Source organism: Carcharodon carcharias, assembly GCF_017639515.1.
Source record: "Carcharodon carcharias isolate sCarCar2 chromosome 36 unlocalized genomic scaffold, sCarCar2.pri SUPER_36_unloc_14, whole genome shotgun sequence".
Taxonomy (NCBI): Eukaryota; Metazoa; Chordata; class Chondrichthyes; order Lamniformes; family Lamnidae; genus Carcharodon; species Carcharodon carcharias.
In genome coordinates this window covers 162577-188275 of record NW_024470731.1, presented here as the reverse complement: position 1 = coordinate 188275, position 25699 = coordinate 162577, and the positions used below count along the sequence as shown (strand labels likewise).

The window sequence follows — 25699 nt, the reverse complement described above, 5'->3', positions numbered from 1 at the left end:
GGTTGTGTGGGGCAGGGTGTGTGAGGGACAGGGTGTGTGTGGATCAGGGTGTGAGGGACAGGGTGTCTGAGGGGCAGGGTTTGTGTGGGACAGGGTATGTGAGGGACAGGGTGTGTGTGGGACAGGGTGTGTGTGGGACAGGGTGTGTGAGGAACAGGGTGTGTGGGACAGGGTGTGTGTGGGTCATGGTGTGTGAGGGTCAGGGTGTGTGAGGGACAGGGTGTGTGTGGGACAGGGTGTGTGGGACAGGGTGTCTGAGGGACAGGGTGTGTGAGGGACAGGGTGTGTGGCGATCATGGTGTGTGTGGACAGGGTGTGTGTGGGACAGGGTGTGTGAGGGACAGGGTGTGTGTGGGACAGGGTGTGTGTGGACCAGGGTGTGTGTGGACCAGGGTGTGTTAGGGACAGGGTGTGTGTGGGACAGGGTGTGTGTGGGACAGGGTGTGTCTGGATCCGGGTGTTTGGGACAGGGTGTGTGCGGATCAGAGTGTGTTGGACAGGGTGTGTGAGGGACAGTGTGTGAGGGACAGGGTATGTGTGGGGCTGCATGTGTGTGGGTCAGGGTGTGCGGATAAGGGTGTGTGGGACAGGGTGTGTGAGGGACAGGGTGTGTGTGGGACAGGGTGTGTGTGGGACAGGGTGTGTGTGGGTCAGTGTGTGTGTGGGACAGGGTTTTTGAGGGACAGGGTGTGTGAGGGACAGCAAGTGTGTGAGGGACAGGGCGTGTGGGACAGGGTGTGTGTGAGGGACAGGGTGTGTGAGGGACAGGGTGTGTGAGGGACAGGGTGTGTGAGGGACAGGGTGTGTGTGGGACAGGGTGTGTGTGGGACAGGGTGTGTGAGGGACAGGGTGTGTGTGGGACAGGGTGTGTGTGGGACAGGGTGTGTGTGGGACAGGGTGTGTGAGGGACAGGGTGTGTGTGCGACAGGGTATCTGACGGACGGTGTGTGAGGGACAGGGTGTGCGGATAAGGGTGTGTGGGACAGGGTGTGTGTGGGATAGGGTGTGTGTGGGGCAGTGTGTGTGAGGGCCAGGGTGTGTGAGGGCCAGGGTGTGTGTGGGACAGGGTGTGTGTGGGACAGGGTGTGTGTGGGACAGGGTGTGTGAGGGACAGGGTGTTTGTGGGACATGGTGTGTTTGGGACAGGATGTGTGGGACAGGGTGTGTGTGGGACAGGGTGGGTGAGGGTCAGGGTGTGTGGGACAGGGTGTGTGAGGGATAGAGGGTGTGAGGGACATGGTGTGAGGGACAGGGTGTGTGAGGGACAGGGTGTGTGAGGGACAGGGTGTGTGAGGGTCAGGGTGTGTGGGACAGGGTGTGTGAGGGATAGAGTGTGTGAGGGACATGGTGTGAGTGACAGGGTTTGTGAGGGACAGGGTGTGTGTGGGACAGGGTGTGTTTGGGACAGTGTGTGAGGGACAGGGTGTGTGAGGGATAGAGTGTGTGAGGGACATGGTGTGAGGGACAGGGTTTGTGAGGGACAGGGTGTGTGTGGATCAGGGTGTGAGGGACAGGGTGTCTGAGGGGCAGGGTTTGTGTGGGACAGGGTATGTGAGGGACAGGGTGTGTGTGAGACAGGGTGTGTGTGGGACAGGGTGTGTGAGGAACAGGGTGTGTGGGACAGGGTGTGTGTGGGTCATGGTGTGTGAGGGTCAGGGTGTGTGAGGGACAGGGTGTGTGAGGGACAGGGTGTGTGAGGGACAGGGTGTGTGTGGGACAGGGTGTGTGAGGGACAGGGTGTGCGTGGGACAGGGTGTGCGTGGGACAGGGTGTGCGTGGGACAGGGTGTGTGTGGGACAGGGTATGTGAGGGACAGGGTGTGTTTGGGACAGGATGTGTGGGACAGGGTGTGTGTGGGACAGGGTGTGTGTGGGACAGGGTGTGTTTGGGACAGGATGTGTGGGACAGGGTGTGTGAGGTTCAGGGTGTGTGAGGTTCAGGGTGTGTGAGGGACAGGGTGTGTGTGGGACAGGGTATGTGAGGGACAGGGTGTGTTTGGGACAGGATATGTGGGACAGGGTGTGTGCATCAGGGTGTGAGGGACAGGGTGTGTGAGGGTCAGGGTGTGTGGGACAGGGTGTGTGAGGGATAGAGTGTGTGAGGGACATGGTGTGAGGGACAGGGTGTGCGTGGGACAGGGTGTGTGAGGGACAGGGTGTGTTTGGGACAGGATGTGTGGGACAGGGTGTGTGAGGGATAGAGTGTGTGAGGGACAGGGTGTGTGAGGGACAGGGTGTGTGAGGGACAGGGTGTGTGAGGGATAGAGTGTGTGAGGGACAGGGTGTGTGAGGGACAGGGTGTGTGAGGGACAGGGTGTGTGTGGATCAGGGTGTGAGGGACAGGGTGTCTGAGGGGCAGGGTTTGTGTGGGACAGGGTATGTGAGGAACAGGTTGTGTGTGGGACAGGGTGTGTGTGGGTCAGGGTGTATGTGTGGATCAGGGTGTGTGTGGGACAGGGTGTGTGTGGGTCAGGCTGTGTGTGCGACAGGGTGTGTGTGGGGCAGGGTGTGTGAGGGACAGGGTGTGTGAGGGTCAGTGTGTCTGTGGGACAGGGTGTGTGTGGGACAGGGTGTGTGCATCAGGGTGTGTGAGGGTCAGGGTGTGTGGGACAGGGTGTGTGAGGGATAGAGTGTGTGAGGGACAGGGTGTGAGGGACAGGGTGTGTGAGGGACAGGGTGTGTGGGACAGGGTGTGTGAGGGACAGGGTTTGTGTGGGACAGGGTGTGTGTGGGACAGGGTGTGTGTGTGGGACAGGGTGTGTGGGACAGGGTGTGTGAGGGACAGGGTGTGTGTGGGACAGGGTGTGTGTGGGACAGGGTGTGTTTGGGACAGGGTGTGAGGGACAGGGTGTGTGAGGGATAGAGTGTGTGAGGGACATGGTGTGAGGGACAGGGTTTGTGAGGGACAGGGTGTGTGTGGATCAGGGTGTGATGGACAGGGTGTCTGAGGGGCAGGGTTTGTGTGGGACAGGGTATGTGAGGGACAGGGTGTGTGTGGGACAGGGTGTGTGAGGGATAGGGTGTGTGTGGGACAGGGTGTGTGAGGGTCAGGGTGTGTGAGGGTCAGGGTGTGTGTGGGACAGGGTGTGTGAGGGACAGGGTGTGTGTGGGACAGGGTGTGTGAGGGACAGGGTGTGTGAGGGACAGGGTGTGTGTGGGACAGGGTGTGTGTGGGACAGGGTGTGTGTGGGACAGGGTGTGTGTGGGACAGGGTGTGTGTTGGACAGGGTGTGTGAGGGACAGTGTGTGTGTGGGACAGGGTGTTTGTGGGACATGGTGTGTTTGGGACAGGATGTGTGGGACAGGGTGTGTGTGGGACAGGGTGGGTGAGGGTCAGGGTGTGTGGGACAGGGTGTGTGAGGGATAGAGTGTGTGAGGGACATGGTGTGAGGGACAGGGTGTGTGAGGGACAGTGTGTGTGAGGGACAGGGTGTGTGAGGGACAGGGTGTGTGAGGGTCAGGGTGTGTGGGACAGGGTGTGTGAGGGATAGAGTGTGTGAAGGACATGGTGTGATTGACAGGGTTTGTGAGGGACAGGGTGTGTGTGGGACAGGGTGTGTTTGGGACAGGGTGTGAGGGACAGGGTGTGTGAGGGATAGAGTGTGTGAGGGACATGGTGTGAGGGACAGGGTTTGTGAGGGACAGGGTGTGTGTGGATCAGGGTGTGAGGGACAGGGTGTCTGAGGGGCAGGGTTTGTGTGGGACAGGGTATGTGAGGGACAGGGTGTGTGTGGGACAGGGTGTGTGTGGGACAGGGTGTGTGAGGAACAGGGTGTGTGTGGGACAGGGTGTGTGTGGGTCAGGCTGTGTGTGCGACAGGGTGTGTGTGGGGCAGGGTGTGTGAGGGACAGGATGTGTGAGGGACAGTGTGTGTGTGGGACAGGGTGTTTGTGGGACATGGTGTGTTTGGGACAGGATGTGTGGGACAGGGTGTGTGTGGGACAGGGTGGGTGAGGGTCAGGGTGTGTGGGACAGGGTGTTTGAGGGATAGAGTGTGTGAGGGACATGGTGTGAGGGACAGTGTGTGTGAGGGACAGGGTGTGTGAGGGACAGGGTGTGTGAGGGACAGGGTGTGTGAGGGTCAGGGTGTGTGGGACAGGGTGTGTGAGGGATAGAGTGTGTGAGGGACATGGTGTGAGTGACAGGGTTTGTGAGGGACAGGGTGTGTGTGGATCAGGGTGTGAGGGACAGGGTGTCTGAGGGGCAGGGTTTGTGTGGGACAGGGTATGTGAGGGACAGGGTGTGTGTGGGACAGGGTGTGTGTGGGACAGGGTGTGTGAGGAACAGGGTGTGTGGGACAGGGTGTGTGTGGGTCATGGTGTGTGAGGGTCAGGGTGTGTGAGGGACAGGGTGTGTGTGGGACAGGGTGTGTGGGACAGGGTGTCTGAGGGACAGGGTGTGCGTGGGACAGGGTGTGTGTGGGACAGGATGTGTGTGGGACAGGGCGTGTGTGGGACAGGGTGTGTGTGGGACAAGGTGTGTGTGGGACAGGGTGTGTGTGGGACAGGGTATGTGAGGGACAGGGTGTGTGGGACAGGGTGTGTGAGGGACAGGGTGTGTGTGGATCAGGGTGTGAGGGACAGGGTGTCTGAGGGGCAGGGTTTGTGTGGGACAGGGTATGTGACGAACAGGGTGTGTGTGGGACAGGGTGTGTGTGGGACAGGGTGTGTGTGGGACTGGGTGTGTGAGGGACAGGGTGTGTGTGGGTCAGGCTGTGTGTGCGAAAGGGGTTGTGTGGGGCAGGGTGTGTGAGGGACAGGGTGTGTGTGGATCAGGGTGTGAGGGACAGGGTGTCTGAGGGGCAGGGTTTGTGTGGGACAGGGTATGTGAGGGACAGGGTGTGTGTGGGACAGGGTGTGTGTGGGACAGGGTGTGTGAGGAACAGGGTGTGTGGGACAGGGTGTGTGTGGGTCATGGTGTGTGAGGGTCAGGGTGTGTGAGGGACAGGGTGTGTGTGGGACAGGGTGTGTGGGACAGGGTGTCTGAGGGACAGGGTGTGCGTGGGACAGGGTGTGTGTGGGACAGGATGTGTGTGGGACAGGGCGTGTGTGGGACAGGGCGTGTGTGGGACAGGGTGTGTGTGGGACAGGGTGTGTGTGGGACAGGGTGTGTGTGGGACAGGGTGTGTGTGGGACAGGGTGTGTGTGGGACAGGGTGTGTGGGACAGGGTGTGTGAGGGACAGGGTGTGTGTGGATCAGGGTGTGAGGGACAGGGTGTCTGAGGGGCAGGGTTTGTGTGGGACAGGGTATGTGACGAACAGGGTGTGTGTGGGACAGGGTGTGTGTGGGACAGGGTGTGTGTGGGACTGGGTGTGTGAGGGACAGGGTGTGTGTGGGTCAGGCTGTGTGTGCGAAAGGGTGTGTGTGGGGCAGGGTGTGTGAGGGACAGGGTGTGTGTGGATCAGGGAGTGTTGGACAGGGTGTGTGAGGGATAGAGTGTGTGAGGGAAATGGTGTGAGGGACAGGGTGTGTGTGTATCAGGGAGTGTGGGACAGGGTGTGTGAGGGACAGGGTGTGTGAGGGACAGGGTGTGTGTGGGACAGGGTGTGTGTGGGACAGGGTGTGTGAGGGACAGGGTGTGTGTGGGACAGGGTGTGTGTGGGACAGGGTGTGTGTGGGACAGGGTGTGTGTGGGACAGGGTGTGTGTGCGACAGGGTATCTGACGGACGGTGTGTGAGGGACAGGGTGTGCGGATAAGTGTGTGTGGGACAGGGTGTGTGTGGGATAGGGTGTGTGTGGGGCAGTGTGTGTGAGGGCCAGGGTGTGTGTGGGACAGGGTGTGTGAGGGACAGGGTGTGTGAGGGACAGGGTGTGTGTGGGACAGGGTGTGTGTGGGACAGGGTGTGTGTGGGACAGGGTGTGTGAGGGACATGGTGTGTGAGGGACAGGGTGTTTGTGGGACATGGTGTGTTTGGGACAGGATGTGTGGGACAGGGTGTGTGTGGGACAGGGTGGGTGAGGGTCAGGGTGTGTGGGACAGGGTGTGTGAGGGATAGAGGGTGTGAGGGACATGGTGTGAGGGACAGGGTGTGTGAGGGACAGGGTGTGTGAGGGACAGGGTGTGTGAGGGTCAGGGTGTGTGGGACAGGGTGTGTGAGGGATAGAGTGTGTGAGGGACATGGTGTGAGTGACAGGGTTTGTGAGGGACAGGGTGTGTGTGGGACAGGGTGTGTTTGGGACAGGGTGTGAGGGACAGGGTGTGTGAGGGATAGAGTGTGTGAGGGACATGGTGTGAGGGACAGGGTGTGTGTGGGTCATGGTGTGTGAGGGTCAGGGTGTGTGAGGGACAGGGTGTGTGTGGGACAGGGTGTGTGGGACAGGGTGTCTGAGGGACAGGGTGTGCGTGGGACAGGGTGTGTGTGGGACAGGATGTGTGTGGGACAGGGCGTGTGTGGGACAGGGTGTGTGTGGGACAGGGTGTGTGTGGGACAGGGTGTGTGTGGGACAGGGTATGTGAGGGACAGGGTGTGTGGGACAGGGTGTGTGAGGGACAGGGTGTGTGTGGATCAGGGTGTGAGGGACAGGGTGTCTGAGGGGCAGGGTTTGTGTGGGACAGGGTATGTGACGAACAGGGTGTGTGTGGGACAGGGTGTGTGTGGGACAGGGTGTGTGTGGGACTGGGTGTGTGAGGGACAGGGTGTGTGTGGGTCAGGCTGTGTGTGCGAAAGGGTGTGTGTGGGGCAGGGTGTGTGAGGGACAGGGTGTGTGTGGATCAGGGAGTGTTGGACAGGGTGTGTGAGGGATAGAGTGTGTGAGGGACATGGTGTGAGGGACAGGGTGTGTGAGGGACAGGGTGTGTGTGGATCAGGGAGTGTGGGACAGGGTGTGTGAGGGACAGGGTGTGTGAGGGACAGGGTGTGTGAGGGACAGGGTGTGTGTGGGACAGGGTGTGTGTGGGACAGGGTGTGTGAGGGACAGGGTGTGTGTGGGACAGGGTGTGTGTGGGACAGGGTGTGTGTGGGACAGGGTGTGTGAGGGACAGGGTGTGTGTGCGACAGGGTATCTGACGGACGGTGTGTGAGGGACAGGGTGTGCGGATAAGGGTGTGTGGGACAGGGTGTGTGTGGGATAGGGTGTGTGTGGGGCAGTGTGTGTGAGGGCCAGGGTGTGTGAGGGACAGGGTGTGTGAGGGACAGGGTGTGTGAGGGACAGGTTGTGTGTTGGACATGGTGTGTGAGGGACAGGGTGTGTGTGGGACAGGTTGTGTGTTGGACATGGTGTGTGAGGGACAGGGTGTGTGTGGGACAGGGTGTGTGAGGGACAGGGTGTGTGTGGGACATGGTGTGTGTGGGACAGGGTGTGAGGGACAGTGTGTGTGTGAGGGACAGGGTGTGTGTGAGGGACAGGGTGTGTGTGAGGGACAGGGTGTGTGTGAGGGACAGTGTGTGTGGGACAGGGTGTGTGTGGGACAGGGTGTGTGAGGGACAGGGTGTGTGGGACAGGGTGTGTGTGGGACAGGGTGTGTGTGGGACAGGGTGTGTGTGGGACAGGGTGTGTGGGACAGGGTGTGTGAGGGACAGGGTGTGTGAGGGACAGGGTGTGTGTGGGACAGGGTGTGAGGAACAGGGTCTGTGGGACAGGGTGTGTGAGGGACAGGGTGTGTGTGGGACAGGGTGTGTGTTGGACAGGGTGTTTGTGGGACAGAGTGTGTGTGGGACAGGGTGTGTGAGGGACAGGGTGTGTGAGGGACAGGGTGTGTGGGACAGGGTGTGTGAGGGACAGGGTGTGTGTGCGACAGGGTATCTGACGGACGGTGTGTGAGGGACAGGGTGTGCGGATAAGGGTGTGTGGGACAGGGTGTGTGTGGGATAGGGTGTGTGTGGGGCAGTGTGTGTGAGGGCCAGGGTGTGTGAGGGACAGGGTGTGTGAGGGACAGGGTGTATGAGGGACAGGTTGTGTGTTGGACATGGTGTGTGAGGGACAGAGTGTGTGAGGGACAGGGTGTGTGAGGGACAGGGTGTGTGAGGGACAGGGTGTGTGTGGATCAGGGTGTGTGTGGGACAAGGTGTGTGAGGGACAGGGTGTGAGGGACAGTGTGTGTGTGAGGGTCAGGGTGTGTGAGGGACAGGGTGTGTGTGAGGGACAGTGTGTGTGTGAGGGTCAGGGTGTGTGAGGGTCAGGGTGTGTGAGGGACAGGGTGTGTGTGAGGGACAGGGTGTGTGAGGGACAGGGTGTGTGTGGGGCAGGGTGTGTGTGGGACAGGGTCTGTGGGACCGGGTGTGTGTGGGACTGGGTGTGAGGGACAGTGTGTGTGTGAGGGTCAGGGTGTGTGAGGGACAGGGTGTGTGAGGGACAGGGTGTGTGTGAGGGTCAGGGTGTGTGAAGGACAGGGTGTGTGTGGGACAGGGTGTGTGAGGGACAGGGTGTGTGTGGGACAGTGTGTGTGTGGGTCAGGGTGTGTGAGGGACAGGGTGTGTGTGAGGGTCAGGGTGTGTGAGGGTCAGGGTGTGTGAGGTCCAGGGTGTGTGTGGGACAGGGTCTGTGGGACCGGGTGTGTGTGGGACAGGGTGTGTGTGAGACAGGGTGTGTGTGGGACAGGGTGTGTGTGAGACAGGGTGTGTGTGGGACAGGGTGTGTGAGCGACAGGGTGTGTGAGGGACAGGGTGTGTGTGTGGATCAGGGTGTGTGAGGGACAGGGTGTGTGTGGGACAGGGTGTGTGAGGGACAGGGTGTGTGAGGGTCAGGGTGTGTGAGGGTCAGGGTGTGTGATGGTCAGGGTGTGTTAGGGACAGGGTGTGTTAGGGACAGGGTGTGTTAGGGACAGGGTGTGTGAGGGACAAGGTGTGTGTGGGACAGGGTGTTTGTGGGACAGGGTGTGTGGGACAGGGTGTGTGTGGGACAGGGTGTGTGTGGGACAGGGTGTGTGTTGGTCAGCGTGTTTGAGGGACAGGGTGTGTGAGGGACAGGGTGTGTGTGGGACAGGGTGTGTGTTGGTCAGCGTGTTTGAGGGACAGGGTGTGTGAGGGACAGGGTGTGTGTTGGTCAGCGTGTTTGAGGGACAGGGTGTGTGAGGGACAGGGTGTGTGAGGGACAGGGTGTGTGTGGGACAGCGTGTGTGAGGGACAGGGTATGTGTTGGTCAGCGTGTTTGAGGGACAGGGTGTGTGAGGGGCAGGGTGTGTATGAGGGTCAGGGTGTGTGTGGGACAGGGTGTGTATGAGGGTCAGGGTGTGTGTGGGACAGGGTGTGTGAGGGACAGGGTGTGTGTGAGGGACAGTGTGTGTGTGGGACAGGGTGTGTGAGGGACAGGGTGTGTGGGACAGGGTGTGTGTGGATCAGGGTGTGTGAGGGACAGGGTGTGAGTGACAGGGTGTGTGTGGGACAGTGTGTGTGTGGGACAGGGTGTGTGAGGGACAGGGTGTGTGAGGGACAGGGTGTGTGTGGGACAGGGTGTGTGAGGGACAGGGTGTGTGGGACAATGTGTGTGAGGGACAGGGTGTGTGTGGATCTGGGTGTGTGGGACAGGGTGTGTGAGGTACAGGGTGTGTGTGGATCTGGGTGTGAGGGACAGGGTGTGTGTGGATCAGGGTGTGTGGGACAGGGTGTGTGTGGATCAGGGTGTGTGTGGATCAGGGTGTGTGTGGATCAGGGTGTGTGGATCAGGGTGTGAGGATCAGGGTGTGTGAGGGACAGGGTGTGTGTGGATCAGGGTGTGTGAGGGACAGGGTGTGTGAGCGACAGGGTGTGTGAGGGACAGGGTGTGTGTGGATCTGTGTGTGTGTGGGTCAAAGTGTGTGAGAGACAGTGTGTGTGTGGGACATGGTGTGTGTGAATCAGGGTGTGTGTTGATCGGGGTGTGTGAGCGACAGGATGTGTGTGGATCACGGTGCGTGAGCGACAGGGTGTGTGAGGGACAGGGTGTGTGAGGGACAGGGTGTGTGAGGGTCAGGGTGTGTGTGGGACAGGGTGTGTGAGGGACAGGGTGTGTGAGGGACAGGGTGTGGGTGGGACAGGGTGTGTGTGAATCAGGGTGTGTGTTGATCAGGGTGTGTGAGCGACAGGATGTGTGTGGATCACGGTGTGTGAGCGACAGGGTGTGTGAGCGACAGGGTGTGTGAGGGACAGGGTGTGTGAGGGACAGGGTGTGTCTGGGACAGTGTGTGAGACCTGACTGTGTCGCCGCTTGCCCAGACAAGGTGTGCACCTTGTCATGTCTCAGCGAGCTGCCCTCTCTGTTGCTAAGGTGTGTTTTTGGTGCTCCCACAGCTGTGCCCAACCAAGGCGGAGGGGAGGCGCAGTGCGGCCAAGATCGCCCTGATGAATTCTGTCTTCAACGAGCACCCGTCTCGCAGGATAAATGACAACTTCATTGAGAAGAGCGTGTCTGAGGCTCTGGCTTCCTTCAATGTGAGTACCGGAGAGAGGGGTAGTGAAGGTGGCGGGGGTGCTGGGGAGGGGGGTGGGTAGTGAAAGAGGGCACGGCTACTCAGCCCACCTCCTCGGCAAGCCACCCTAGAACTTTGTGATGGGGGTTAGGGTTCGGCCTGCCTCTCTCCTGACCTTATTAAGCTGCTGTAGCTGCCCCCACACTCCGTGAGGGGAGGGAGCAGTGCCTGAAACCTCTGCCTGACTGCGGATTCAAACATCATGGAGGAAGTGAGGAGGCCATTTGGCCCATCATGCCTGTGCCAGCTCACAGGCCCGCTCCATGCTGCGTTCCCATAGGCCATGTCACCTCCAACCTCACCCCAGCCGTTTGGATGTATCTGCTTCAGCCGCCCCTTCAGGCAGCTCATTCCTAATCGGAGCTCACTGAGTAAATACAATTCTCCACATCTCCTGTCTGCTTCTAATTTTTCTGCAGGGTAACAGGGAGGAAGCCGACATTCCCAACACAGGCATCGGAGCCTTTCGATTTATGCTGGAGTCCAATAAAGGGAAGTCCATGCTGGAATTTCAGGTAGAACCGTGCAACAGAGATGACCCAATGGGACTGGGAGGGAGTGAGGGAGGGGGACTGGAGTGACTGGGACTGGGAGGGAGAGAGGGAGGGGGACTGGAGTGACTGGGATTGGGAGGAAGCGAGGGAGGGGGACTGGAGTCACTGGGACTGGGAGGGAATGAGGGAGGGGGACTGGAGTGACTGGGACTGGGAGGGAGCGAGGGAGGGGGACTGGAGTGACTGGGATGGGGAGGGAGCGAGGGAGGGGGACTGGAGTGACTGGGATGGGGAGGGAGCGAGGGAGGGGAACTGTAGTGACTGGGACTGGGAGGGAGCGAGGGAGGGGGACTGGAGTGACTGGGAGAGAGGGGAACTGGAGTGACTGGGATCGGGAGGGAGCGAGGGAGGGGAACTGGAGTGACTGGGATGGGGAGGGAGCGAGGGAGGGGAACTGGAGTGACTGGGACTGAGAGCGGAGCGAGGGAGGGGGACTGGAGTCACTGAGACTGGGAGGAAGCGAGGGAGGGGGACTGGAGTGACTGGGACTGGGAGGGAGCGAGGGAGGGGGACTGGAGTCACTGAGACTGGGAGGAAGCGAGGGAGGGGGACTGGAGTGACTGGGACTGAGAGGGAGCGAGGGAGGGGGACTGGAGTCACTGGGACTGGGAGGAAGCGAGGGAGGGGGACTGGAGTGACTGGGACTGAGAGGGAGCGAGGGAGGTGGACTGGAGTCACTGGGAGGAAGCGAGGGAGGGAACTGGAGTGACTGGGACTGGGAGGGAGGGGAACTGGAGTGACTGGGACTGGGAGGGAGCGAGGCAGGGGAACTGGAGTGACTGGGACTGAGAGGGAGCGAGGGAGGGGGACTGGAGTCACTGGGACTGGGAGGGAGGGGAACTGGAGTGACTGGGACTGGGAGGGAGCGAGGGAGGGGGACTGGAGTGACTGGGACTGGGAGGGAGGGGAACTGGAGTGACTGGGACTGGGAGGGAGCGAGGCAGGGGAACTGGAGTGACTGGGACTGAGAGGGAGCGAGGGAGGGGGACTGGAGTCACTGGGACTGGGAGGGAGCGAGGGAGGGGGACCGGAGTCACTGGGACTGGGAGGGAGGGGGACTGGAGTGACTGGGACTGGGAGGTGTGAGGGGGACTGGGAGGGAGTGAGGGAGCCCGGAGTCACTGGGACTGGGAATGAGCGAGGGAGTCCGGAGTCACTGGGACATGGGGAGGAGGGAAGGGGACTGGAGTCATCTGGACTGTGACAGGGAATTTGTGTACACAGGGAGGGACTGTGATGGGGAGTTGGTGTACTCAGGGAGGGACTGTGACGGGAGTTGGTGAACACAGGGAGGGACTGTGACGCGAGTTGGTGTACACAAGGAGGGACAGTGACGGGAGTTGGTGTACACAGGGAGGGACTGTGACAGGAGTTGGTGTACTCAGGGAGGGACTGTGATGGAGAGTTGGTGTACACAGGGAGGGACTGTACGGGAGTTGGTATATACAGTGAGGGACTGTGACAGGAGTTGGTGCACACAGGGAGGGACTGTGACAGGAGTTGGTGTACACAGTGAGGGACTGTGAGAGAGAGTTGGTGTACACGGAGGGGCTGTGAGAGAGAGTTGGTGTATACAGTGAGGGACTGTGACAGGAGTTGGTGCACACAGTGAGGGACTGTGACAGGAGTTGGTGCACACAGGGAGGGACTGTGACAGGAGTTGGTGCACACAGGGAGGGACTGTGAGAGAGTTGGTGTATACAGTGAGGGACTGTGACAGGAGTTGGTGCACACAGGGAGGGACTGTGACAGGAGTTGGTGTACACAGGGAGGGACTGTGACAGGAGTTGGTGTACACAGGGAGGGACTGTGACAGGAGTTGGTGCACACTGGGAGGGACTGTGACAGGAGTTGGTGCACACAGTGAGGGACTGTGACAGGAGTTGGTGTACACAGGGAGGGACTGTGAGGGAGAGTTGGTGTACACAGGGAGTGTCTGTGACAGGAGTTGGTGTACACGGAGTGTCTGACAGGAGTTGGTGCACACAGGGAGGGACTGTGACAGGAGTTGGTGCACACAGGGAGGGACTGTGAGAGAGTTGGTGTATACAGTGAGGGACTGTGACAGGAGTTGGTGCACACAGGGAGGGACTGTGACAGGAGTTGGTGTACACAGGGAGGGACTGTGACAGGAGTTGGTGTACACAGGGAGGGACTGTGACAGGAGTTGGTGCACACTGGGAGGGACTGTGACAGGAGTTGGTGCACACAGGGAGGGACTGTGACAGGAGTTGGTGTACACAGGGAGGGACTGTGACAGGAGTTGGTGTACACAGGGAGGGACTGTGAGGGAGAGTTGGTGTACACAGGGAGGGTCTGTGACAGGAGTTGGTGCACACAGTGAGGGACTGTGACAGGAGTTGGTGTACACAGGGAGGGACTGTGAGGGAGAGTTGGTGTACACAGGGAGTGTCTGTGACAGGAGTTGGTGTACACGGAGTGTCTGTGACAGGAGTTGGTGCACACAGGGAGGGACTGTGACAGGAGTTGGTGTACACAGGGAGTGTCTGTGACAGGAGTTGGTGCACACAGGGAGGGACTGTGACAGGAGTTGGTGTACACAGGGAGGGACTGAGAGAGTTGTTGCACACAGGGAGGGACTGTGACAGGAGTTGGTGGACACAGGGAGGGTCTGTGACAGGAGTTGGTGTACACAGGGAGGAGCTGTGAGGGAGAGTTGGTGTACACAGGGTGGGTCTGTGACGGGAGTTGGTGTTCACAGTGAGGGACTGTGACAGGAGTTGGTGTACACAGGGAGGGACTGTGACAGGAGTTGGTGTACACAGGGAGGGACTGTGAGAGAGTTGGTGTACACAGGGAGGGTCTGTGACAGGAGTTGGTGTACACAGGGAGGGACTGTGACAGGAATTGGTGTACACAGGGACGGACTGTGACAGGAGTTGGTGTACACAGGGAGGGACTGTGAGGGAGAGTTGGTGTACACAGGGACGGTCTGTGACAGGAGTTGGTGTACACAGGGAGGGACTGTGAGGGAGAGTTGGTGTACACAGGGTGGGACTGTGACGGGAGTTGGTGTACACAGGGAGGAGCTGTGAGGGAGAGTTGGTGTACACGGAGGGACTGTGAGGGAGAGTTGGTGTACACAGGGAGGAGCTGTGAGGGAGAGTTGGTGTACACGGAGGGACTGTGAGGGAGAGTTGGTGTACACAGGGAGTCGCTGAGAGGGGGTGTTCATGTACAGAGGGAGGGACTGTGACAGAAGTTAGTGTACACAGGGAGGGACTGTGAGGGAGAGTTGGTGCACACAGGGAGGGACTGTGACAGGAGTTGGTGTACTCAGGGAGGGACTGTGACAGGAGTTGGTGTACTCAGGGAGGGACTGTGACAGGAGTTGGTGCACACAGGGAGGGTCTGTGAGGGGAGTTGGTGTACACAGGGTGGGACTGTGACGGGAGTTGGTGTACACAGGGAGGAGCTGTGAGGGAGAGTTGGTGTACACGGAGGGACTGTGAGGGAGAGTTGGTGTACACAGGGAGGAGCTGTGAGGGAGAGTTGGTGTACACGGAGGGACTGTGAGGGAGAGTTGGTGTACACAGGGAGTCGCTAAGAGGGGGTGTTCATGTACAGAGGGAGGGACTGTGACAGAAGTTAGTGTACACAGGGAGGGACTGTGAGGGAGAGTTGGTGCACACAGGGAGGGACTGTGACAGGAGTTGGTGCACACAGGGAGGGTCTGTGAGGGGAGTTGGTGCACACAGGGAGGGACTGTGACAGGAGTTGGTGTACTCAGGGAGGGACTGTGACAGGAGTTGGTGTACTCAGGGAGGGACTGTGACAGGAGTTGGTGCACACAGGGAGGGACTGTGACAGGAGTTGGTGCACACAGGGAGGGACTGTGAGAGAGTTGGTGCACACAGGGAGGGACTGTGAGAGAGTTGGTGCACACAGGGAGGGACTGTGACAGGAGTTGGTGTACACAGGGAGGGTCTGTGAGGGGAGTTGGTGCACACAGGGAGGGACTGTGACAGGAGTTGGTGCACACAGGGAGGGTCTGTGAGGGGAGTTGGTGCACACAGGGAGGGACTGTGACAGGAGTTGGTGCACACAGGGAGGGACTGTGAGAGAGTTGGTGCACACAGGGAGGGACTGTGACAGGAGTTGGTGTACACAGGGAGGGACTGTGACAGGAGTTGGTGTACACAGGGAGGGACTGTGACAGGAGTTGGTGTACACAGGGAGGGGCTGTGATAGGGAATTCCCTCCTGTGCCACGATGCCAGATGGATTGGTCTGTCCACATCACTAGTTATTGTCTTGTCACTTTGTTCCAGGAGCTGATGACTGTGTTTCAGCTGCTGCATTGGAATGGGAGCCTGAAGGCGATGAGGGAGCGACAGTGTTCACGGCAGGTAAACCCCCACATCACCAATGTTAACGGGAGTCACAGCACCCTAAATACACCCCTCCCTCAGAGTGTGTTTAAAATGAATGAAGGGCTCATCTACACAGTGTGCCAGGCTGTGTGGTGAGGGGGGGACAGTGTGTCAGGCTGTGTGGTGAGGTGGGGGGGGACAGTGTGTCAGGCTATGTGGTGAGAGGGGGGGACAGTGTGTCAGGCTGTGTGGTTGGGTGGGGGGGGACAGTGTGTCAGGCTATGTGGTGAGAGGGGGGGGACAGTGTGTCAGGCTGTGTGGTGAGGGGGGGACAGTGTGTCAGGCTGTGTGGTGAGGGGGGGACAGTGTGCCAGGCTGTGTGGTGAGAGGGGGGGGGACAGTGTGTCAGGCTGTGTGGTGAGAGGGGGGACAGTGTGTCAGGCTGTGTGGTGAGGTCGGGGGGGACAGTGTGCCAGGCTGTGTGGTGAGAGGGGGGGGGACAGTGTGCCAGGCTGTGTGGTGAGGGGGGGGGAAACAGTGTGTCAGGCTGTGTGGTGAGGGGGGGGACAGTGTGTCAGGCTGTGTGGTGAGGCGGGGGGGAAACAGTGTGTCAGGCTGTGTGGTGAGGGGGGGACAGTGTGTCAGGCTGTGTGGTGAGGGGGGGGACAGTGTGTCAGGCTGTGTGGTGAGGTGGGGGGGACAGTGTGTCAGGCTGTGTGGTGAGGTGGGGGGGACAGTGTGTCAGGCTGTGTGGTGAGGGGGGGACAGTGTGTCAGGCTGTGTGGTGAGGGGGGGGGGGACAGTGTGTCAGGCTGTGTGGTGAGGGGGGGACAGTGTGCCAGGCTGTGTGGTGAGGGGGGGACAGTGTGTCAGGCTGTGTGGTGAGGGGGGGACAGTGTGTCAGGCTGTGTGGTGAGGGGGGGACAGTGTGTCAGGCTGTGTGGTGAGGGGGGGGGGGACAGTGTGCCAGGCTGTGTGGTGAGGGGGGGACAGTGTGTCAGGCTGTGTGGTGAGAGGGGGACAGTGTGTCAGGCTGTGTGGTGAGGGGGGGACAGTGTGTCAGGCTGTGTGGTGAGGTGGGGGGGGACAGTGTGTCAGGCTGTGTGGTGAGGGGGGGACAGTGTGTCAGGCTGTGTGGTGAGGGGGGGACAGTGTGTCAGGCTGTGTGGTGAGGGGGGGGACAGTGTGTCAGGCTGTGTGGTGAGGCGGGGGGGAAACAGTGTGTCAGGCTGTGTGGTGAGGGGGGGACAGTGTGTCAGGCTGTGTGGTGAGGTGGGGGGGGACAGTGTGTCAGGCTGTGTGGTGAGGGGGGGGGGACAGTGTGTCAGGCTGTGTGGTGAGGCGGGGGGGAAACAGTGTGTCAGGCTGTGTGGTGAGGGGGGGGACAGTGTGTCAGGCTGTGTGGTGAGGGGGGGGGGGGACAGTGTGTCAGGCTGTGTGGTGAGAGGGGGGGGGACAGTGTGTCAGGCTGTGTGGTGAGGGGGGGACAGTGTGTCAGGCTGTGTGGTGAGGGGGGGACAGTGTGTCAGGCTGTGTGGTGAGAGGGGGGGGGACAGTGTGTCAGGCTGTGTGGTGAGAGGGGGGGGGACAGTGTGTCAGGCTGTGTGGTGAGGGGGGGACAGTGTGTCAGGCTGTGTGGTGAGAGGGGGACAGTGTGTCAGGCTGTGTGGTGAGAGGGGGGGGACAGTGTGTCAGGCTGTGTGGTGAGGGGGGGGACAGTGTGTCAGGCTGTGTGGTGAGGGGGGGACAGTGTGTCAGGCTGTGTGGTGAGAGGGGGGGGGACAGTGTGTCAGGCTGTGTGGTGAGGGGGGGACAGTGTGTCAGGCTGTGTGGTGAGGGGGGGACAGTGTGTCAGGCTGTGTGGTGAGGGGGGGACAGTGTGTCAGGCTGTGTGGTGAGAGGGGGGGGGACAGTGTGCCAGGCTGTGTGGTGAGGGGGGGGACAGTGTGTCAGGCTGTGTGGTGAGAGGGGGGGGGACAGTGTGTCAGGCTGTGTGGTGAGGGGGGGACAGTGTGTCAGGCTGTGTGGTGAGGGGGGGGACAGTGTGTCAGGCTGTGTGGTGAGGCGGGGGGGGAAACAGTGTGTCAGGCTGTGTGGTGAGGGGGGGACAGTGTGTCAGGCTGTGTGGTGAGGGGGGGACAGTGTGTCAGGCTGTGTGGTGAGGTCGGGGGGGGCAGTGTGTCAGGCTGTGTGGTGAGGGGGGGACAGTGTGTCAGGCTGTGTGGTGAGAGGGGGGGACAGTGTGTCAGGCTGTGTGGTGAGAGGGGGGGGGGACAGTGTGCCAGGCTGTGTGGTGAGGGGGGGGACAGTGTGTCAGGCTGTGTGGTGAGGGGGGGGGGACAGTGTGTCAGGCTGTGTGGTGAGGGGGGGGGACAGTGTGTCAGGCTGTGTGGTGAGGGGGGGGGGACAGTGTGCCAGGCTGTGTGGTGAGGGGGGGGGACAGTGTGTCAGGCTGTGTGGTGAGGGGGGGGGGGACAGTGTGCCAGGCTGTGTGGTGAGGGGGGGACAGTGTGTCAGGCTGTGTGGTGAGGGGGGGACAGTGTGCCAGGCTGTGTGGTGAGAGGGGGGGGGACAGTGTGCCAGGCTGTGTGGTGAGGGGGGGACAGTGTGCCAGGCTGTGTGGTGAGGGGGGGGGGACAGTGTGCCAGGCTGTGTGGTGAGGGGGGGACAGTGTGTCAGGCTGTGTGGTGAGGGGGGGACAGTGTGTCAGGCTGTGTGGTGAGGGGGGGACAGTGTGTCAGGCTGTGTGGTGAGGGGGGGGACAGTGTGTCAGGCTGTGTGGTGAGGGGGGGGCAGTGTGCCAGGCTGTGTGGTGAGGGGGGGACAGTGTGTCAGGCTGTGTGGTGAGGGGGGGACAGTGTGTCAGGCTGTGTGGTGAGGGGGGGACAGTGTGTCAGGCTGTGTGGTGAGAGGGGGGGGGACAGTGTGTCAGGCTGTGTGGTGAGGTCGGGGGGGACAGTGTGTCAGGCTGTGTGGTGAGGGGGGGGGACAGTGTGTCAGGCTGTGTGGTGAGAGGGGGGGGGACAGTGTGCCAGGCTGTGTGGTGAGGGGGGGACAGTGTGTCAGGCTGTGTGGTGAGGGGGGGACAGTGTGTCAGGCTGTGTGGTGAGGGGGGGACAGTGTGTCAGGCTGTGTGGTGAGGGGGGGGCGACAGTGTGCCAGGCTGTGTGGTGAGAGGGGGGGGGACAGTGTGCCAGGCTGTGTGGTGAGGGGGGGGGCGACAGTGTGCCAGGCTGTGTGGTGAGAGGGGGACAGTGTGTCAGGCTGTGTGGTGAGGGGGGGACAGTGTGTCAGGCTGTGTGGTGAGGCGGGGGGGGAAACAGTGTGTCAGGCTGTGTGGTGAGGGGGGGACAGTGTGTCAGGCTGTGTGGTGAGGGGGGGACAGTGTGTCAGGCTGTGTGGTGAGAGGGGGGGACAGTGTGTCAGGCTGTGTGGTGAGAGGGGGACAGTGTGTCAGGCTGTGTGGTGAGGGGGGGACAGTGTGTCAGGCTGTGTGGTGAGGGTGGGGGGGCAGTGTGTCAGGCTGTGTGGTGAGGTGGGGGGACAGTGTGTCAGGCTATGTGGTGAGGTCGGGGGGGACAGTGTATCAGGCTGTGTGGTGAGGGGGGGGGACAGTGTGTCAGGCTGTGTGGTGAGGGGGGGGGACAGTGTGTCAGGCTGTGTGGTGAGGGGGGGACAGTGTGTCAGGCTGTGTGGTGAGGGGGGGGACAGTGTGTCAGGCTGTGTGGTGAGGGGGGGGGGGACAGTGTGTCAGGCTATGTGGTGAGGTCGGGGGGGACAGTGTATCAGGCTGTGTGGTGAGGTCGGGGGGGACAGTGTGTCAGGCTGTGTGGTGAGGGGGGGACAGTGTGTCAGGCTGTGTGGTGAGAGGGGGGGGGGACAGTGTGTCAGGCTGTGTGGTGAGGTCGGGGGGGACAGTGTGTCAGGCTATGTGGTGAGGTCGGGGGGGACAGTGTGTCAGGCTGTGTGGTGAGGTCGGGGGGGACAGTGTGTCAGGCTGTGTGGTGAGGTCGGGGGGGACAGTGTGTCAGGCTGTGTGGTGAGGGGGGGACAGTGTGCCAGGCTGTGTGGTGAGGTCGGGGGGGACAGTGTGTCAGGCTGTGTGGTGAGAGGGGGGGACAGTGTGTCAGGCTGTGTGGTGAGGTCGGGGGGGACAGTGTGTCAGGCTGTGTGGTGAGAGGGGGGGGGACAGTGTGTCAGGCTGTGTGGTGAGGGGGGGACAGTGTGTCAGGCTGTGTGGTGAGGGGGGGGGGACAGTGTGTCAGGCTGTGTGGTGAGAGGGGGGACAGTGTGTCAGGCTGTGTGGTGAGGGGGGGGACAGTGTGTCAGGCTGTGTGGTGAGGGGGGGGGGACAGTGTGTCAGGCTGTGTGGTGAAGGGGGGGGGACAGTGTGTCAGGCTGTGTGGTGAGAGGGGGGACAGTGTGTCAGGCTGTGTGGTGAGGGGGGGACAGTGTGTCAGGCTGTGTGGTGAGAGGGGGGGGGGGACAGTGTGTCAGGCTGTGTGGTGAGGTCGGGGGGGACAGTGTGTCAGGCTATGTGGTGAGGTCGGGGGGGACAGTGTGTCAGGCTGTGTGGTGAGGTCGGGGGGGACAGTGTGTCAGGCTGTGTGGTGAGGTCGGGGGGGACAGTGTGCCAGGCTGTGTGGTGAGGTCGGGGGGGACAGTGTGTCAGGCTGTGTGGTGAGAGGGGGGGACAGTGTGTCAGGCTGTGTGGTGAGGTCGGGGGGGACAGTGTGTCAGGCTGTGTGGTGAGAGGGGGGGACAGTGTGCCAGGCTGTGTGGTGAGGGGGGGACAGTGTGTCAGGCTGTGTGGTGAGGGGGGGGACAGTGTGTCAGGCTATGTGGTGAGGTCGGGGGGGACAGTGTGTCAGGCTGTGTGGTGAGGTCGGGGGGGACAGTGTGTCAGGCTGTGTGGTGAGGGGGGGACAGTGTGCCAGGCTGTGTGGTGAGGTCGGGGGGGACAGTGTGTCAGGCTGTGTGGTGAGAGGGGGGGACAGTGTGTCAGGCTGTGTGGTGAGGTCGGGGGGGACAGTGTGTCAGGCTGTGTGGTGAGAGGGGGGGACAGTGTGCCAGGCTGTGTGGTGAGGGGGGGACAGTGTGTCAGGCTGTGTGGTGAGGGGGGGGACAGTGTGTCAGGCTGTGTGGTGAGAGGGGGGGGCAGTGTGTCAGGCTGTGTGGTGAGAGGGGGGGGCAGTGTGTCAGGCTGTGTGGTGAGAGGGGGACAGTGTGTCAGGCTGTGTGGTGAGGTCGGGGGGGACAGTGTGTCAGGCTGTGTGGTGAGAGGGGGGGACAGTGTGTCAGGCTGTGTGGTGAGAGGGGGACAGTGTGTCAGGCTGTGTGGTGAGGGGGGGGACAGTGTGTCAGGCTGTGTGGTGAGAGGGGGGGGCAGTGTGTCAGGCTGTGTGGTGAGAGGGGGGGGCAGTGTGTCAGGCTGTGTGGTGAGAGGGGGGGACAGTGTGTCAGGCTGTGTGGTGAGGGGGGGGACAGTGTGTCAGGCTGTGTGGTGAGGGGGGGGGGGCAGTGTGCCAGGCTGTGTGGTGAGAGGGGGGGACAGTGTGTCAGGCTGTGTGGTGAGAGGGGGGGGGGACAGTGTGTCAGGCTGTGTGGTGAGGGGGGGAACAGTGTGTCAGGCTGTGTGGTGAGGCGGGGGGGAAACAGTGTGCCAGGCTGTGTGGTGAGGGTGGGGGGGCAGTGTGCCAGGCTGTGTGGTGAGGGGGGGGACAGTGTGTCAGGCTGTGTGGTGAGGGGGGGACAGTGTGTCAGGCTGTGTGGTGAGGTGGGGGGGACAGTGTGTCAGGCTGTGTGGTGAGGTCGGGGGGGGCAGTGTGTCAGGCTGTGTGGTGAGGGGGGGACAGTGTGTCAGGCTGTGTGGTGAGGTCGGGGGGGACAGTGTGTCAGGCTGTGTGGTGAGGGGGGGACAGTGTGCCAGGCTGTGTGGTGAGGGGGGGACAGTGTGTCAGGCTGTGTGGTGAGGGGGGGACAGTGTGCCAGGCTGTGTGGTGAGGGGGGGACAGTGTGTCAGGCTGTGTGGTGAGGTCGGTGGGGACAGTGTGTCAGGCTGTGTGGTGAGGGGGTGGGGACAGTGTGTCAGGCTGTGTGGTGAGGGGGGGACAGTGTGTCAGGCTGTGTGGTGAGGTGGGGGGGGACAGTGTGTCAGGCTGTGTGGTGAGGGGGTGGGGACAGTGTGTCAGGCTGTGTGGTGAGGGGGGACAGTGTGCCAGGCTGTGTGGTGAGGTGGGGGGGGGGACAGTGTGTCAGGCTGTGTGGTGAGGGGGTGGGGACAGTGTGTCAGGCTGTGTGGTGAGGGGGGGACAGTGTGTCAGGCTGTGTGGTGAGGTGGGGGGGGACAGTGTGTCAGGCTGTGTGGTGAGGGGGGGGGGACAGTGTGTCAGGCTGTGAGGTGGGGGGGGACAGTGTGCCAGGCTGTGTGGTGAGGGGGGGACAGTGTGCCAGGCTGTGTGGTGAGGGGGGGACAGTGTGCCAGGCTGTGTGGTGAGGGGGGGGGGACAGTGTGTCAGGCTGTGTGGTGAGGGGGGGGGGACAGTGTGTCAGGCTGTGAGGTGGGGGGGGACAGTGTGCCAGGCTGTGTGGTGAGGGGGGGACAGTGTGCCAGGCTGTGTGGTGAGGGGGGGACAGTGTGCCAGGCTGTGTGGTGAGGGGGGGGGCACAGTGTGTCAGGCTGTGTGGTGAGGGGGGGGGCAGTGTGCCAGGCTGTGTGGTGAGAGGGGGGGGGACAGTGTGTCAGGCTGTGTGGTGAGGGGGGGGACAGTGTGTCAGGCTGTGTGGTGAGGTGGGGGGGGGGACAGTGTGTCAGGCTGTGTGGTGAGGGGGGGGGGACAGTGTGTCAGGCTGTGTGGTGAGAGGGGGACAGTGTGCCAGGCTGTGTGGTGAGGGGGGGGGGACAGTGTGTCAGGCTGTGTGGTGAGGGGGGGGGGGCAGTGTGCCAGGCTGTGTGGTGAGGTCGGGGGGGACAGTGTGTCAGGCTGTGTGGTGAGGGGGGGGGACAGTGTGTCAGGCTGTGTGGTGAGGGGGGGGACAGTGTGCCAGGCTGTGTGGTGAGGTCGGGGGGGACAGTGTGTCAGGCTGTGTGGTGAGGGGGGGGACAGTGTGCCAGGCTGTGTGGTGAGGTCGGGGGGGACAGTGTGTCAGGCTGTGTGGTGAGGGGGGGGGGGACAGTGTGTCAGGCTGTGTGGTGAGGGGGGGGACAGTGTGTCAGGCTGTGTGGTGAGGGGGGGGGGACAGTGTGTCAGGCTGTGTGGTGAGGGGGGGGACAGTGTGCCAGGCTGTGTGGTGAGAGGGGGGGGGGACAGTGTGTCAGGCTGTGTGGTGAGGGGGGGACAGTGTGTCAGGCTGTGTGGTGAGGGGGGGGGGACAGTGTGTCAGGCTGTGTGGTGAGGGGGGGGGGCAGTGTGTCAGGCTGTGTGGTGAGGGGGGGGGGACAGTGTGTCAGGCTGTGTGGTGAGGTCGGGGGGGACAGTGTGTCAGGCTGTGTGGTGAGGGGGGGGGGCAGTGTGTCAGGCTGTGTGGTGAGGGGGGGGGGACAGTGTGCCAGGCTGTGTGGTGAGGGGGGGGGGACAGTGTGTCAGGCTGTGTGGTGAGGGGGGGGGGCAGTGTGCCAGGCTGTGTGGTGAGAGGCGGGGGGGACAGTGTGTCAGGCTGTGTGGTGAGGGGGGGGGACAGTGTGTCAGGCTGTGTGGTGAGGGGGGGGGACAGTGTGTCAGGCTGTGTGGTGAGGGGGGGGGACAGTGTGTCAGGCTGTGTGGTGAGGGGGGGGGACAGTGTGTCAGGCTGTGTGGTGAGGTGGGGGGGACAGTGTGCCAGGCTGTGTGGTGAGGGGGGGGGACAGTGTGTCAGGCTGTGTGGTGAGGGGGGGGGACAGTGTGTCAGGCTGTGTGGTGAGGGGGGGGGACAGTGTGTCAGGCTGTGTGGTGAGGGGGGGGGGACAGTGTGTCAGGCTGTGTGGTGAGGTGGGGGGGACAGTGTGCCAGGCTGTGTGGTGAGGGGGGGGGACAGTGTGTCAGGCTGTGTGGTGAGGGTGGGGGGGGACAGTGTGCCAGGCTGTGTGGTGAGAGGGGGGGGGGACAGTGTGCCAGGCTGTGTGGTGAGGGGGGGACAGTGTGTCAGGCTGTGTGGTGAGAGGGGGGGGGGACAGTGTGCCAGGCTGTGTGGTGAGAGGGGGGGGGGACAGTGTGCCAGGCTGTGTGGTGAGGGGGGGGGGGACAGTGTGCCAGGCTGTGTGGTGAGAGGGGGGGGGACAGTGTGTCAGGCTGTGTGGTGAGGGGGGGGCCGATGTACCAGGGTATTAACTGACGGGTGTGATGCAGCAGGATGTCCATTGAGGGTGTGCGGTTTGACCATGCAACACTTGAGGGGCCCCTGTTTGCCTGTGTCTGTCGTACAGTCACGGAGTGTCTGCCCCGGGGGTCACGGCGTGTCCGCCCCGGGGGTCACGATGTGCCTGTGTTTTGTTACGGAGCTGGGCTTCACCTTCTCTCCCTTCTGCAGGAAGTGCTAGCTCACTATTCACACCGGGCCCTGGACGATGACATGCGCACTCACATGGCGATGGACTGGGCGAACCGGGAGCACGAGTTGCCGGGTATAATCAGCCGGGAGCTGGCCACAGCGGAGCAGGAGCTGGAGGAGGCGCGGCTGGCCGGGAAGGAGCTGCGCTTCCACAAGGAGAAGAAGGACATCCTGGTCCTGGCCCTGGGCCAGCTGGGCCCTAAGCACACCACCAACTGCTGAGGCTCTCCCCTCCCCCTCAACCATCTGACTGAGATGCTGGACAGAGGCAGGGCCCTGGGCAGCTTCACACCGACCCCTCACTGAGTGTTTACACCGGTTTATATCTAACGGCACTTGCGGCAATTCTTCACTCGCTGTCCGCCTGCTTACCCTTCTCCTCTTCTCAATTTCTGTCCCAGCCACACCAGATTGTGCAGAGAGTAAGGGACGATTCTCTTTGAAGCTGTATAGCTCCTGTCTCTAAGGACATCACGACGGCACTAATAACCGACTACCCGGGGGGGGGTGACCGACACTGCCTGGCCAGCGCAGTAACGGGGACGATGGTGGGTGACGGGACACAGACAGAGGGAAAGTCAGGTTAGCACTTGGTAACAATGAAGGATTCTGATAAGCCTCTAGTCCTGTGTTCCTCACGCCCCATTTACAGTTTCCATTATTCTCATTCAAATTTTCTGAGACGTTAAACTTCAATGTTTTTTGCACTAACTCAGCGGACCCGCTTGGAACGAGCAAGACCAGCTGTCGAGAGCGTGGGAACTGGGCTTTAAGTGTCAAGCTGGCTCCACACTGTCTGCAGTGATTCACTCTTTGACAGATTTTGTACACTAAGCCCACACACTGTGATAAACAGTGGCTGTCGATCTGTTCTGCTGACCCTATCGCTCCGCGGTTGCTTCCCAGGATCTCCTCACCCTCCCTCCCTGTTTACTGAAGTTTGATATTTCTCAACCGGCACAGACTCTGTAACCGCACGCTCTGATCCAGTTCGCACTGTCCACTTCCTACTTGATTGTATTTTGTATTCAGCAGTGTACCGATGCCAGTATTTTACATAAAAAGCAGTATTATATATTTAGTCGTTTGGTAGCACAGTACTTGAGTGTTGCTGAAAAAAAAAAACATTTTGTCGAAGTTTTTCGTTTTGGACTCATCAGATCGATCGCAATGTCAGGGGAAGCAACAGCTTTTAACCGTATAAGAAGAGTGTGCTGATTGGTTGGCAAGTGGACTGGTTGGAATCAGAGCCCGCTTGACGACCAATCAGCACTCTCTTCTCACACAGTATAAAGTTGTTGCTTCCCCTGACATTGGTAATCTTGCGATTGATCTGATGAGTCCAAAATGAAAAACTTCGACAAAATGACTCTTTTCGGCCGTATTATATATTTGATACGTGGTGACTGACCGCTCACTGCTTTGTATCCATTTGATCCAATAAAGCTCTATTGCTTTGCCATGTGTCATGTGCTTTGTGTTGAATGCTTAAGCCTTCTGTACTTGCGCACCACCACCCACTTCCCCGCCCCCCCCAAGGATCCTGCCGTTAGATCCCACCCTTTCCCGGGTTCCAGATCAGGTGTGATATTCTGGACCCCTACTCCTGGCTGCAGTTCCTGCTGTTACCCCCACACCTCTCGTACAGCAGCATAGTTGTTCCCCTGGACTCTGCCTCAATAGCACCCTGTGGGAATGCACATCCCGTTGACTGTGTCAGCGCAGGGTTCCTCGTGGGCCTCCCATCAGAATGCTAAACGCACGTGGAACAGGAAGAGACCATTCAGCCCCTCGAACCTCTTCCACCATTCAAGTGGATCATGATCAGTCAGTATCTTATATTCCACCCACCTGCCTGGGTTTCATAACCTTTGACCCCTCTCTCAACTTTGACATTTCCAG

General features: G+C 61.1%; 1 protein-coding gene across 1 annotated transcript; it reads left to right on the top strand.

The window, feature by feature from the left end:
• The first annotated feature begins 10202 nt into the window (after positions 1–10202).
• Positions 10203–25256, top strand: lix1l (limb and CNS expressed 1 like). Its single transcript, XM_041181701.1, has 4 exons — positions 10203–10346; positions 10804–10899; positions 15230–15307; positions 23777–25256. The coding sequence occupies exons 1-4, from the start codon at positions 10257–10259 to the stop codon at positions 24017–24019; spliced, it is 507 nt and encodes a 168-aa protein (XP_041037635.1). The 5' UTR covers positions 10203–10256; the 3' UTR covers positions 24020–25256.
• Positions 25257–25699: the final 443 nt, after the last annotated feature.

Coding starts and splice junctions, on each gene's coding strand:
- lix1l (XM_041181701.1), top strand. CDS start 10,257: ATGAATTCTGTCTTCAACGAGCACCCGTCTCGCAGGATAAATGACAAC. Junction 10,900..15,229: donor AGTCCATGCTGGAATTTCAG/GTAGAACCGTGC, acceptor ACTTTGTTCCAG/GAGCTGATGACTGTGTTTCA. Junction 15,308..23,776: donor AGCGACAGTGTTCACGGCAG/GTAAACCCCCAC, acceptor TCCCTTCTGCAG/GAAGTGCTAGCTCACTATTC.